Source organism: Eucyclogobius newberryi, unplaced genomic scaffold (assembly GCF_026437365.1).
Source record: "Eucyclogobius newberryi isolate DKJ021-1_F unplaced genomic scaffold, fEucNew1.0.hap1 SCAF_8, whole genome shotgun sequence".
NCBI classification, from domain to species: Eukaryota; Metazoa; Chordata; class Actinopteri; order Gobiiformes; family Gobiidae; genus Eucyclogobius; species Eucyclogobius newberryi.
In genome coordinates, this window is record NW_027316500.1 from 23197315 (window position 1) to 23211505 (window position 14191).

Here is a 14191-nt window from a genome sequence, read left to right on the forward strand (position 1 = left end):
TGAAAGCCAGTACTGGATGTGTGAAAATGCAAGAATAAGTGATTGGTTACATAATACGCATGGTTATTGTATGTATCATAGAAATGGAGATGGTAGCTGTTATCTCATGTAAGTGGATAGGGCCCATTTAAAGTGGGAAGAAGAACAGATCAAAGCATCTCCCAAATTGCAGCTCATGTCGCGTGTTACTGTTGATGTCTTTTAGGGTCTGCAACAGAAAATGCCAAAAAAGATCTTGAGAACCAAAACATGAAATTATAACAAACAACATGCCCATCATTTCCATTGTTTTTACCTTATTTTCATATTATTATGCCTGAACATTCTCATTTGAGCATGTTTGCCCACAATGCAAACAGTATTCTCAACTGTTCAATCCAGTAATAATAATAAACCATTTGACCATTTGTCTTCCACAGACAGTGAGATGGTCTCGATGGACAGTCTCCGCCCCCGCACGTACGCCACCCACCGCGCGTCCATCCAGCGCTCCCGGGCAGACCCCCGCCTGTCCATCAGCTTGTGCGACCTCAGTCTCCAGCAACAGGACGAGGAAGACGACTACGAGGAAGACCAACCCATCAGCTCCAGCTCCTGCCACGTCCCGCAAAACTCCCAGAACTCCCAGCAGTGCTCCCTTCTCCCCCCGCATCTAGACACGGACGTCCAATTCCACCCAGTCCACGGTATCCACACCGCACTCTTAGACAAGCACACTGTCGCCAAGCTGGATCACCGTGGCGACGAACGCACGCTCGTTTTCACCAGTCGCCCGATGAAATGCTGCGAGACCGTGTACCTGAAGGTGACGAAGGGCGGCGCAAAAAGACCCGGGGCGCTGTCTTACGGTGTGACGTCGTGTGACCCCAGCACCCTGAGGCCCGTCGACCTGCCCAGCGAGCCGGAGTCGCTGGTGGACCGCAAGGAGTTCTGGGCCGTGTGCAGGGTGGGGGCGTCTCTGCAGGGCGGCGACATCCTGGGATTCTCGGTGAACGCGGAAGGAGAGGTGCTGATGAGTCACAACGGGCAGAGCGCGGGGATGCAGCTGTGTGTGGACAACTCTCGACCGCTGTGGATGTTCTACGGGCTGCACGGCATCTCGCAACTCAGGATATTAGGTGGGTTTTACTTTAAAAGGTCATATGAATTGAGTATCCTTTGTTTGATATAATAATAAAAACAGCAAAGAGAACAAGACTTAAGAAGAAAGAAATAGAGTAAAAAAAATCAGTCAGGCATGTGCCCCTTGTCTTGGTCCCATCTGTTCCAGTGTGTGGTGAATTTGTTTTCAAGTTCAAAGTAAAAGTAAATATTTCCATTTTGTGAATGTCCAAACTTATTTCAGTCCAGTCCTTGACAATCGGCTCTGTCCTTGTCAATCATTTTTTGTTTTGTTTGTATTGTATTGTATTGTTGTTATCCATTATTCCTCAGTTATCCATCAATCATTTCCTTTCTCTGTGTTTAATGTCCTTTATACATAGTTTTAAAGCAGTAACGTGCAGTGACTTATCATGGATGGGCAAGCAGACTTGGAGCGTTATTTGTGGATAACATTTTCACGCAAAAAAATAAAATAAAAAATACATGCAAGAGCCAATCTCAAACCCCGGTCTCGTGTGTAAAGGATGAATGCCGATCCCACTGAGCTTTAAACTATTCTCCCTGTTTTAACTGCTGGGTGGATTCGGTAGTCTCACTTCACCGATCAATTGATTATACAAACTAGACCTCTATGTTGTTATGACTATGACTGCCTTTTTCTAACTAACATCTAATCATAAGAAACGTGAGCAGAGCCTTAGCTACAAACACAGACTTGTCTCTAAAAGATTTTGAGTCACTTGTTGAAACGACTGTTGCTTTACTTCTCCTCTGCACATGCTCAGTTAGGCCACAACCTGCAAACATCCTTGATTCCCACACAGGTTTATTCAGCCTGGTTTGAGCACAGATCCATGTGTTTGAGGCTGTGTGGTCCTCAGAGCGTATGCACAAAACTCAAGCTTCCTGCAGTACTGCTCAGCGGCCTGTAGAGGCCACCAAACGACATTGTAACTTCCAGCAAAGCGTCAGCAGCAGAAGTGAGGGCAAAACAGGCTTATTTGGATATATTTCGTCACAATTTAAATATAGTTGTGACACACGTTAATTTTAGATTTGATTGGTCAACCACTGCTTGCCTTGATTGCTCTGACCGCAAACCACTGATTTAAAGTCAAACGGAACGTCGACGTTGAAGTGCCTCATTAATCTCAGCAGTTCCAAAACACGACAGTGATGTGCTATTCGCCAACCACAGTTTCTCCAGAAACTACTATATCCTGTGCTTCCAAATGAAAACAAAGCATTTCAAATCTGTTTGGATTGTATGTTTTGAGTATGTCTTGTGTTATTTGACCCAAAATCCTCACACCTCATCACGACTATGTTCATTATTGCTGCGCAGTTCAACGTGCACACTACAGGGTAATTAATGCCTAATCCAAAGTAAGTGTTGCACTGAGGTCCAAAAGCTATGACTTATGGCTTCAGTTATGATGGACATTATTTCTCACTTCTTTGAGAAGGTGTGTACTGTAAACATATTTTTGAAAATCACTTATAGCCTGGGATTATCTCTTCATAAATAACATGTCCATACAAAGAATGTTTTGCACATTACCTGTCTGTCTACACTGATCCATTAAGCCCCAGTGTCACAGACTCATCATCACATTCACCGTTTGCCTGGAAATAGGAATTCACAACGATAGGCTACAATTTAAGAAAAGGGAATTCAAATAATCCTTCATCATCTGGATTAGCTGCGGCCTACTTTCAGTTACTCACCACTGGCTCAACAAATAAATGCATGTTTGTGAGGCTTTAGTAGATATTGTTTTATCTTTCCATTCACATTGTAATCCTCATTTGAATTTAAGGGTGCGATGCAGTCTGCCGAGCCAGAGAAAAGTTCAGCGTTCTGAGTTTTGATCAAATCAAATTTAGCTTTGGTGTTTTCACATTGGGCTCCCACACTGCGCATATGAACGTCAGCTTTGTATCCGGGGGACTTCTGTCAAGCCGCTCTGATTTCACAGAGCGATAGTGCACATCAGCTGAAACTATAGTCAATTTATTCATGCCTGTGTTTGCACTCCTGGAAATGCTGGAATGTACTGTGTGTGTTGCACCTTGAACTGTGTAACTGAAAAAGCAGCTCTGAGGAAGAAAGCACAGGCATTTTTGTATTACCGGTATTTATCGTTACAAATGATCTTCTTTGACTTTGTTATTCATTTAACCGGAGCGGATAGCATCTATAGGCCCACGAGAAAATAGTCTCAGTGTTGGCAAATATAACAATTTAAGTAGTCATTTAAAGTCATTTTATTTTTTTTATTAGTCGACCATTTCTATTGCACAATGATCTATTAAACTACATTTTTATTCAAATAAAGGTTGAAATATGGTGACTGAAGACTTCTAGATAGAGAGTATTTACATATAAACTCCATTATTGCCGGGGGGGAAAATCGTCCATTATTTCTTGGCATTTTGATTGAGTAATGCCACTGTCTTTGTTATGAAAGGTATTTTTGTTTTAGAATCTGTTTAGTCCAGATAAATACTGCTATTATCCAAATACGACTATGAATATTTGTAATAGTCGATTAATCAAATATATTGCTCTAATTTTACAAGAAGTATTTTTCAAGTCAACAGAATAAGCATGGATAGGATCAACTCGCAGAGATTATACCAATCCAAAGACTCACCCTGGCTGCAGCCTTTAAAGTACTGCTATGAAGTAATGCTAACTTCACTTGCTAATTTGCTACATCTATATCGACTGCTTTAAAGTATGAAATGCTCTTTACTTTTTAAATTGTCCTCTTTACATTGTAGTGCAAGCAAACTGCAAGTCCAGAGAGGATATTCATATTCAAAGCCGTGTATATTCTATTATATGCAAAATGATGCAGTGCCTCTGATAAACGCGACGCTTCAGTTTCCTGCCGCTGGATTGAATAACGTTCTTACGCAACCCTTTTCTGCTTTGAAGTTGTTCGCGATGCTGCAGATCAATGAGACATGGGTCCAAAGTACAGGACATTATAGTTTGATTGTAAGCAGTACTGTGCGCAGTTAGTGCCAGGAGTAGTTTATTTCTGCCATGCGTGGGCTCCGGTCTCTGTTGAGCTGCTCTGTGTCTGGAGGGGGCCTGGCTGCTCCTCGTGATACTCTCCATATGCATTATTAAAACACATTCACATCAGGCGCCGTCACATACTTTATTTTTCCACCCACTGTTCCCTCATCGCGCAGCCAGGCCCCTGATTGTTTCGATTCAACTTTATTAATCCTGGAGCTAAAATTGCTTTTGGTAATTGATTAAAGATTTCTGTGTTGTAATGACCAGCGCTGGACAGTTGATCCTGGTCGGTGTAGCGGCTCAGTGAGTCTTTATTGGTCCGTTCTTCCATCGGTTTTCTTAGTTTCTATTTCGTTACCAGAGCACTAATTGGTAGAGTAGCTGTCTTTTCATAGAAGCTGCTCCAGATGGGGTCGGCCCACCAACCACTCCTCCCACATTGCCCACTCCAAACCACTTTATTTGCTATGGGGACCCCAACTGAAAAAAGAGGTGCTGAATGTCAGATATCATAATCATAATATAGTAGGTACAGTTATCTGATTTGGCTGTAGACCATTTAAAAGTGTGTAAATACATTCTAAATTCCAGAATGGAACTGGACCCGGATGCAAAGGTGAAATGGAACGTAACAAGTGGAATGTAACGCAATTTCCAAAGGAGGAACTTGGATTAGTCTCACAATATCACAAAATATGAAAAATTGAGTGAGGTTTGGCCAATGAAAACACTATGGAACATTCAGGATGTTAAAATCATACTTGTGAGCACATGCTGTGGATTATTACTGCCAAAGGAACAACATGTTCAGGCCAAGTAAGAGTCAGGGGGAAATGCTTTCATTTAGTATTGTTTATTTTATTTATTTCTTTTTATTTCTAATTTTTGTTAAATGGCCCCTAGTGGTACGACTCCCTGTGGTACAGTCCCCTGTGGTACGGCCCCCAGTGGTACGACCCCCTGTGGTACGATCCCTTGTGGTGCGGCCCCCAGTGGTACGGCCCCCTGTGGTACAGCCCCCCCAAGTGGTACGGCCCCCTGTGGTACGGCCCCCAGTGGTACGGCCCCCTGTGGTACGATCCCTAGTGGTACGGCCCCCTGTGGTACGGCCCCCTGTGGTACGGCCCCCAGTGGTACGGCCCCCTGTGGTACAGCCCCCCAAGTGGTACGGCCCCCTGTGGTACGGCCCCCTGTGGTACGGCCCCCAGTGGTACGGCCCCTAGTGGTACGGCCCCCTGTGGTACGGCCCCCTGTGGTACGGCCCCCCAAGTGGTACGGCCCCTAGTGGTACGGCCCCTAGTGGTACGGCCCCCTGTGGTACGGCCCCCTGTGGTACGGCCCCTAGTGGTACGGCCCCCTGTGGAAGGGCCCCCTGTGGTACGGCCCCCTGTGGTACGGCCCCCTGTGGTACGGCCCCTAGTGGTACGGCCCCCTGTAGTACGGCCCCCTGTGGTACGGCCCCTAGTGGTACGGCCCCCTGTGGAAGGGCCCCTAGTGGTACGGCCCCCTGTGGTACGGCCCCCTGTGGTAGGGCCCCTAGTGGTACGGCCCCCTGTAGTACGGCCCCCTGTGGTACGGCCCCTAGTGGTACGGCCCCCTGTGGAAGGGCCCCTAGTGGTACGACCCCCTGTGGTACGGCCCCCTGTGGTAGGGCCCCTAGTGGTACGGCCCCCTGTAGTACGGCCCCCTGTGGTACGGCCCCTAGTGGTACGGCCCCCTGTGCTCCTGCAGCTGCGGGAGGGCATCAGTGACGTCTGCCCTCACCCACTCTCCTCATGCTGTACGCCATGTGTTGCCCGGGCAACGCTCAGCCACTGAAGCCAGTGACAGTTTGTCATGAGCTGTGAGGTGGAACAGATGGTGCTGTTCTCACATGTTCATTCTGACACAAAACCATCCACATGATGTTCATGAGAAGATTCTAGAGACGTTTATCATCAACTCAAATACCAGACGCTGGGAAACAGTCAAATATTGTTCAGAGAGGCAATCCATGTTTTGTTTTTAACTTTCTGACTTGTAAAATGATTATTTATAACATTAAATTCATCAACCAAACAAATGTGGGAAAATGATGGGGGAAGGATTTTAGATATTTATGAGTAAAATGAAAACAAATGATTCTTTTTGACATTTTTATTCAATAATGCCCCTGTTTTTGTTATTAAAGGCAAGGCAAGTACACAAGGAAATTCAATGTGCTTCATACAACAGAGAAAAAAATTCATTCAAATCACAAAAACAGATAATGACAAGAAAAGATAAATAAAATCCTTTCAGTTTATGCACAGCTAAACCAATTTGTTTTTAGCCTGGATTTGAATATTGTCAGAATAGAGGCCCATCTCACATCTTCAGGAAAACTGTTCCAGCCGGGTTACAAAAAAAGATATATTTGTAATGATTATCAAAATTTCACTACAATTACTTTTTATAGTTGACTAATCATTATGTCTTATATCAAGAGTTAATATAAGACGTATGTACTTTGCATTTATGTTCCTGTTTTTCACCCCTTAAAAGGCTTTATAAACATTCCCTGGAAACATTCTCTTCTTTGTAGCAAGTTTGCATTTTCCATTTTGTGTGAGCGTTGACTTTGGAATTGAGTTTTCTCTTAAATCTCACACCTGACTGCGTCCAAATTTACAGAAGGAGAAAATAGCCCGGCAGCGCATAGCAGCGGGGCCTATATCTGCTAACTGAGTGCTGAAAGCTACAGCCAATACCATTGTGCATACTGTACACATCTATAGTGCCGACCTGAAGCAGCCATGAATTCATAACACTAACAGGATGAAAGTGCACGTGGATAGAACTGAAGGTTATCTATTCCGCCTCATTAGAGTTGACCAAGACATTTGCAAACAGCGGCTCTGACACACGGGGCGTGTAAAGTAGGTAATGGAATGATAAAAAGACCATTATCTGATTCACAATTGTTTTTTAAAAAGTGCTTGGCTCAGCACTGAGGTAACATCAAAATGGTCATGAAACTATATGAAAACATTAGGATAGTGGCCAGGGTGTAGTACAACTCCTACTACTGCTACTGCTACTACTACTTCTACTACTGCTACTGCTACTGCTACTGCTACTACTACTCCTACTACTCCTACTACTGCTACTGCTACTGCTACTGCTACTACTCCTACTACTGCTACTGCTACTGCTACTACTACTCCTACTACTCCTACTGCTATTACTATTACTATTACTATTACTATTACTATTGCTATTGCTATTGCTATTGCTATTGCTATTGCTATTGCTATTGCTATTGCTATTGCTACTGCTACTGCTACTGCTACTGCTACTGCTACTGCTACTGCTACTGCTACTGCTACTACTCCTACTACTGCTACTGCTACTGCTACTACTACTCCTACTACTCCTACTGCTATTACTATTACTATTACTATTACTATTACTATTGCTATTGCTATTGCTATTGCTATTGCTATTGCTATTGCTATTGCTATTGCTACTGCTACTGCTACTGCTACTGCTACTGCTACTGCTACTGCTACTGCCGCCGCCACCGCCGCCGCTGCTGCTGCTACTCCACAGCACTGACAAAAATATTTTTCAATTTTTCTTTTGTTATTTATTAAACAGCTTTTGTCAACTATTGCTTTTGCAATTAGATTTGGGCAATATATTTTTAAAAAGCAGAATTATGTTATTGTGAACAATTCCAGGACAAGAATCCCTTTTGTATTAGACAATGCTGAGGTCCAAACCACAGGTATAACCAGAAAAGACAGAATATGCTCTTTGCAGAGGACATTCTGTTCTAGAGAATAGATCTAATATAGATAATTGCAGCCTTTGATGATTAAGCCAACTGTAATAGGACTTTTGATTCAATTGTGAAATATTTTGCAATCCTACACAGCACTGTTTTTTTCTACGATTGTTCATTTTTATGACACATTATTGTTTACCTTATGTTTCTGTGAGCCGCTGCACCTTCCTCAGAAGCGTCATCCTGCTGGGACTAACTCGTACTTATATTCCAAGAATGAAGTCACTTCACGTTCTCTTTTGCATGTTGCTTTCCTCAAGATTATGATGCTCGTCATGACTAAAAAAAACATATATATAGTTTGTTTATGTGGGCTGAAACTAAGTCCTGCAGTGCTCTACTTTGTCCAAGAGAAATCAGCTTGGAGAGAAGTGGACCAGACCATAGCACACACTGCCAGCGTGATGCAGCTTTTGTATACATTTGTATACATTTGAGTTCAATTCAAGCTCATTCCACATTGTGTTGTTTTCATTCTGCACCATCTGCAGTTCTTGTTTCCACAAAATTGCCTTTGTATGAATAGTTGGACTCGGAAATGACTTGGACGTTAATTAACTGCTTCAGAATGTTTGACACCTGGACAGCTGGCGGCGCCAAATCAATTTCCACAGCGGTCAGTTGAAGGACAAGATGTAAACAACGGCGCTTTAGGTCTGTCATCGAGATGTGATTTTCACTCTCAAATCCAAACTTGGAGCCAATATGCAAAAAGAAGCCAAGAAAGTGCAATTTGGGACAATAAGAAGAAATAATCTCAGTTCATAAGGATGCGTCTTACCCAGGGGGATTATGGGTAAATTTGGGGGGGCCTTGGCGTCAGAAACAAGACTACACAAGCTCCTGAGTCACTCCTCATTTCACAAGTCATCTGCTCGGAGCTAGCGCCGTGTGAAAAGCAAGTGTGACAAGACACTGACAAAAGAGGGTTCGAAAAGTCTGAAATCTGGAATCTGACTTACAGGGCTGAACCGGAGATACACAAATGCACTTATTTTAACAGTTATTGTGAGTCAAGATCAAGCCTATGTCCAGAAGCACGACAATTAAGATAAACTGAAAAAATTACAAGCATTTTGGAACATGAGGTCGTTTCGTTCTAGTATTCTAGTATTTGTGATTTGCATTCTTTCAAATTGTGGTTCCAATTTGTTCACAGCAGCTTAACTCTTTTGTGTGTTTCAGGTTCGAGCATGTCAGACGTACGAGGGCCCTCGGTTCCCAGCTCCCCGTCCTGTACGCCCAACACTCCGACGCTGCTTTACACCTCCGAGTCCAACCTCAGCTCCCCTCTCAACTTCAGCCTGAGCTCACACTACAGCACGGCCTTCTCCTCTCCCACAGGTTTGTTCTCACGCACTCGGGTTCCTCCTCCTCCTGAGGAAGTCGTGCATTTGAGCTGAAGAAAGGCGATTCGAACAGTGTGTGTAAAATGGGCCGTTCAGTATAAACACGACACCATCCGGAGTCATTTACGACACTCTTGATGTGCGTTAATGTATTGAACTGATAACTATTTTCATTCCATTTCTGCATTCTGCATTATTATTTTAAACAGAATAGTCACAAAACCTGTAAGAATTCAGAAAACCTTAGAGAAAAGACAATAACATTTTTTTTTGTATTTTCATTCTTTTAACCAAAGTTTTATTTATTTTATTTATTTATTGTAACTCTGTTGAAGCTGTTCAAAAGTGGACGCATTAGTTTAATCAATCAAGTCTTTAAAAGTCATGAAAAATTCAATGCTAAATTGCTTTAGATTTTGTACCATAAAAATAAAATAAAAATATGCGTAAGGGGAAAAAAAAGCACATTTTTAAGGACTTATTAGACCGGACGGTGTAGTGTGAAATGGTGACGTGAGCAGGGAGGACATTCAGCATATTTCTGGCTCTGGTAATCTTCCTGACTATGCTTAGGCCTGCCGCACAGAGCCAAGCATATGTGCTGCTGCTTAGGCCACTTGACTACCGGGTTATTTTTTTTTAAGCACTTTAAAGCCGTGCAGTGGATTAAATAGTCCTGATTAAATAGTCTCACTTCACCGACCAATCGATTACACAGAAATGAGCGCTTTCTGTTGCGCGTGGCTTGAGGACAGGTCCATGTGTTTGAGGCTCAGCGCATGTGCAGAGCTCTAAAACAAGCTTTATAGATCTGAAACAGTTGCCACTCTGAACACATTTGGTTTGACTTGCAGGTACGACTCCGTGCTCGCCGTTCTCCAGCCGGGCGGAGTCCCCCCCCTTCCCCTCGAACACGTGGAGCGACGAGTGCACCATCTGCTACGAGAACGTGGTGGACACCGTGCTGTACGCCTGTGGACACATGTGCCTCTGCTACACCTGTGGACTCAAGCTCAAGAAGATGTCCAACGCCTGCTGTCCCATCTGCAGGAGGACGATCAAAGACATCATCAAGACCTACCGCAGCACGTGAACTCAGGCCCGCCGCTGCCGAACAGTCGAGTCAAAGCCATTCAAGCGGTTCAAGGCTGCACAGTGACACTTCAGGGGATTTATTGAGACACGTGGCTCACAAAACACTTCTGGTCCAATCACTTTTTGAATCCCATCATTTTGGCGGGTTCATAAACCAGAGTGTGGGATTTGTTAGATGGAAGTCACTTCAAAGGAGTCTTTAAATTAGGTCAGGGGTTCCCAAATCTGAATATGTTGGTGCTCATCATTATTATAAACATCAATATCATTTTCCAGTGAGGGTAATGGTCTGAAAAGATTGAGAACCTCTGAAATAGGTCAGTTATACAAGTATAATCCTCATTACCATTTCTCTCGCGTTAACATAAACACTGTCATTTTGGTTTCATGGCTGATCAAGCAGTGCATTTAGGTGCAGCTCCTGTCAACTGGGTGCATTTCTTTTTGTAATAAAAGACAGTTCAATTGGAACAGAGAAAGAAAATTACATAATACGCACTGATTATTAATAGTTCAACTTCTGTAGCACAAACTTTAACCAAATCCTTTAAAGAAATTGACATTGATTGAAGTTACATTTTAATAATGCTGTGACCAGCCCGTCCCTCCTACATCCTGTTCAAATGCAGAAGAGTCTGGAATCGGACCATTAGGGGGCGTCAAAAAAACTCTCCAAGCATGAACCAGTCCAACCACCAATTTGTGTCACGTGTCTCTCAAATGCAGAAGACGTCTCTCAAATGACGTCTCTCAAATATATAACTTCATTTACCTCAGATTTATAGAGTTTAGTGCGTCGCTTGTTGACTCAGCAGAAGTCGGCAACGTTTCTCAGTCTGTGTTATTTTGTATTTATTTTTTGCCCGTAAGCCTCCATGTTTGTTCAGACACGGATGGACAATGCGTTTGTCTGATTGGTTAAGCCGCCTGTCAATCACTCCCTTTGGAAATGGGAGCGACTGGGTTGGATTCCAGAGTAAAATGTCTTTGTAAATGATTTCCAAAGCGTTTGATCTTGGCTGGTCAGACAAGTGAGTAATCTGACCTGTTCAAGGTCTGGACAAACCTTTAGGACTTACATTTCAAACACATAATATGAACTTGTTTGTGTTAAATGGAGCTGCCTAAAAGTCTGTATTGTCTATGTCCGTGAAACTTTATATTAAAAGCCAAATGAAATATAACTTTTAAAAAATTGTATCTATACAAGATTAATCACACTCGTAATTTTGATGTTTTAAAAATGTAGTTATATCTCTGTAAATAATGCCACTTTCTTTCAATGACTTTGACTTCCCCCTGAAGACAAATAGTCCCCTCGTTTTGGAAACTGGAGTTTGCTACAACATGTGCAGACACGGACAGCTCTGTTTATGTGCAGTCGGGCTCAGCAAATCCATCTCTTTATCGTGCTTACATGTTCAGTTCAAACCGAAACAGAAGGTATATATTGTTGCTAATGGCCAGCCCACACCTTGACCCACTTTTGTCTGAAGTGTAAATGTGTGGGAAGATGAATGGTAATCTAAAGAGGCGCCTGTCCTACTTCCTACAGGATAGGACTCCATTTTGTGGCCGATATGCTCTGTGGCACTCACTTTTGAAGAATGATGCTGTCTCAAACCTCAGAGCAGCTTTTATAACCAACGGCCCCATGGAAATCCTATGTAAGACGTAACATTTCACTGTCGCCACATATTGGTTCCAAAATGAGGCACAAAAGTCTACTCTGATGTTTTTTTTACTGTCCCGGGGAGTGCAGAAATAGTTCACATAACCCATTTCCTTCATGAAAAATACAGATACGAGGCTGTCGGTCTGTGTTTTGCTGCATATTTTTTCCCTTTGAGTCTCCCACTGCGCTTTGTGAACTAGAGAAATAACAAGACAAATGTGTTCAAGTGCTGCGACCATAGAAGGTCACAGAGAAAAGAAAAAGTACTTTAAGGGTAATGTTACGTTGTTGATACAAAGATCTTGACTTGATGAAATGAGTTACATGGACCTTTTATTACTGACTTCAATACATTCTAACGTTAGGGGCGCGAAAAGTGAAATAGGACAGAGAAAAGGACGATTTGATAGTGAGTTCACGCAAACTCGATTGTTGCTGAAGTAAACGGTTGATTTTATAATGTAAGTATTTGAATGTCGCAACTTGGTAACAGTAAGAGAAGCGTGTGTTTTGTGGTTATTGTGCAAAGTCAGGTTTTGGTAGTGCAACAAGCAGAACTGCCAGATGAGAATGTTGCAATGTCGCTTTTGTGTTGTTTTCTGGCATCTTCAGTGGATATTGTCTCTGGCCTGTGATGTGTCGGGTTACACACTGTTTTGTGACATTTTATAACATCAAGATGTCTGTTTTGCATATGGACTGCTTGGGATGGAACAAAGGTTAATGTATTCGCTGGCGTTTACATTTTGCATGTCAGTTCTTTTGCCACTCAAATACACAGCCAAAATATGAGGACACCAAACAACAAATTCTACTTAAACACAATAGAAAGTAAATAATCAGGTTATTAAAGGTGCACCATGTATCATCATCTACCGTAATTTGTTAGAGATCCACCACCTGCTTGTCTCCATGGAGATGTCATTGCCTTGCCTGGAATGTTCCACAGTAAAAGCATTAAACGTGTCTGTATTTTGCATTTATTCAATTAGGCCGCAGTTATTTTTTTACTTGGTTTACGGATTTTTAAATGAAATATATTGAACAGGCAGAATAAATATAATTTCAATTTCAAAAGATTTTTTCTTCATTGTTTACCCAAAACGCACCACGGGAGGAGGAGGGGATGCGACGTGCAGGTGAGTGTAACAATAGTTTTAGCGTTTTGCATCAGTAGAACAGACGCTTCTAAGTGTGCAGCCTTAGTCACGGCAAAACACACTGGATAAAATGTGGTAAAAGGGTTTAAAATGTGTATTTGCGATATAAAGGAGTTAGTGCTGCCCCTAGCAGACAAGGAAACGGGCGCACGCGTTTTCTCATGCTCCCCCGGGGCCGCACGCAGGGACGGAGCCGCTTCGTCACAGACTCACGCAGGATTTTGACAAAAAATTCCTTCACGCGCTCTTATCTTTTGACTTAATACCGCTTTTTATATTTAATTTAATGCTATTTTGCCTTGTCGGCGGTACTTTATAAAAATATATATATAATTTATTTTATTTATATTGTAGAAATCAATAATCTAAGAGCGGCGGATCCGTAAACCAAGTAATACAATAACTGTGGCCTTACAGGGGTTGTTCAAGATGTGTTCCTTTGTATGGTCTGGTGTCGCTATCTGCTTGTCTCCATAGCAATATGTAAATGTAATAATATTGAGGCAAAACAATGACATCCTTCATCAGAAAAGTTACATAGTGCATCTTTAAAGCACCGACTTGATCAAATACCATGAATGACCTCATCGCTCTGGTGACGGCGGGGATGACAAATCACTTCACTCATTCAGTTGACGACCTGCTCGGCGCGCACGCTGAACTAGAAACGCTCCGCACGCTCGAGTAAGAGACACATGCACTTTCTAGAGAGAGGATTTCATTAGCATTTCAGTGACTGAGTGCTTCTAAAAGCAAACTCCAAGGACTGCACTAATCTCATGCATTATGGACTGTTTTAAATAAGAAAAACAGGGTATTTTTTAAAGCTTTTTGGGGCCTGCATTTTACAGCTTGTTCTGGAGGGAAGTCATTGTAATAATGTAAAAATTTGAATTATCATAAATATGTACCGTTCAAGTCTCTTTTTCGGGGATTTGCGTGTTCAGCTTTAAGCCAGGTGCCCTT

The 14191-nt window shown here is 42.6% G+C and overlaps 1 protein-coding gene across 1 annotated transcript in view; it reads left to right on the forward strand.

Moving 5' to 3' along the window:
- LOC140351477 (E3 ubiquitin-protein ligase NEURL1-like) overlaps positions 1-10450 on the forward strand; it is a 46851-nt gene extending 36401 nt beyond the window's left edge. Inside the window, exons 4-6 of the mRNA XM_072437326.1 lie at positions 420-1118; positions 9132-9290; positions 10150-10450. Coding sequence (XP_072293427.1) covers positions 420-1118; positions 9132-9290; positions 10150-10388 — 1097 coding nt within the window. The 3' untranslated portion in view covers positions 10389-10450. The remainder of the gene's footprint in view (positions 1-419; positions 1119-9131; positions 9291-10149) is intronic.
- Positions 10451-14191: the final 3741 nt, after the last annotated feature.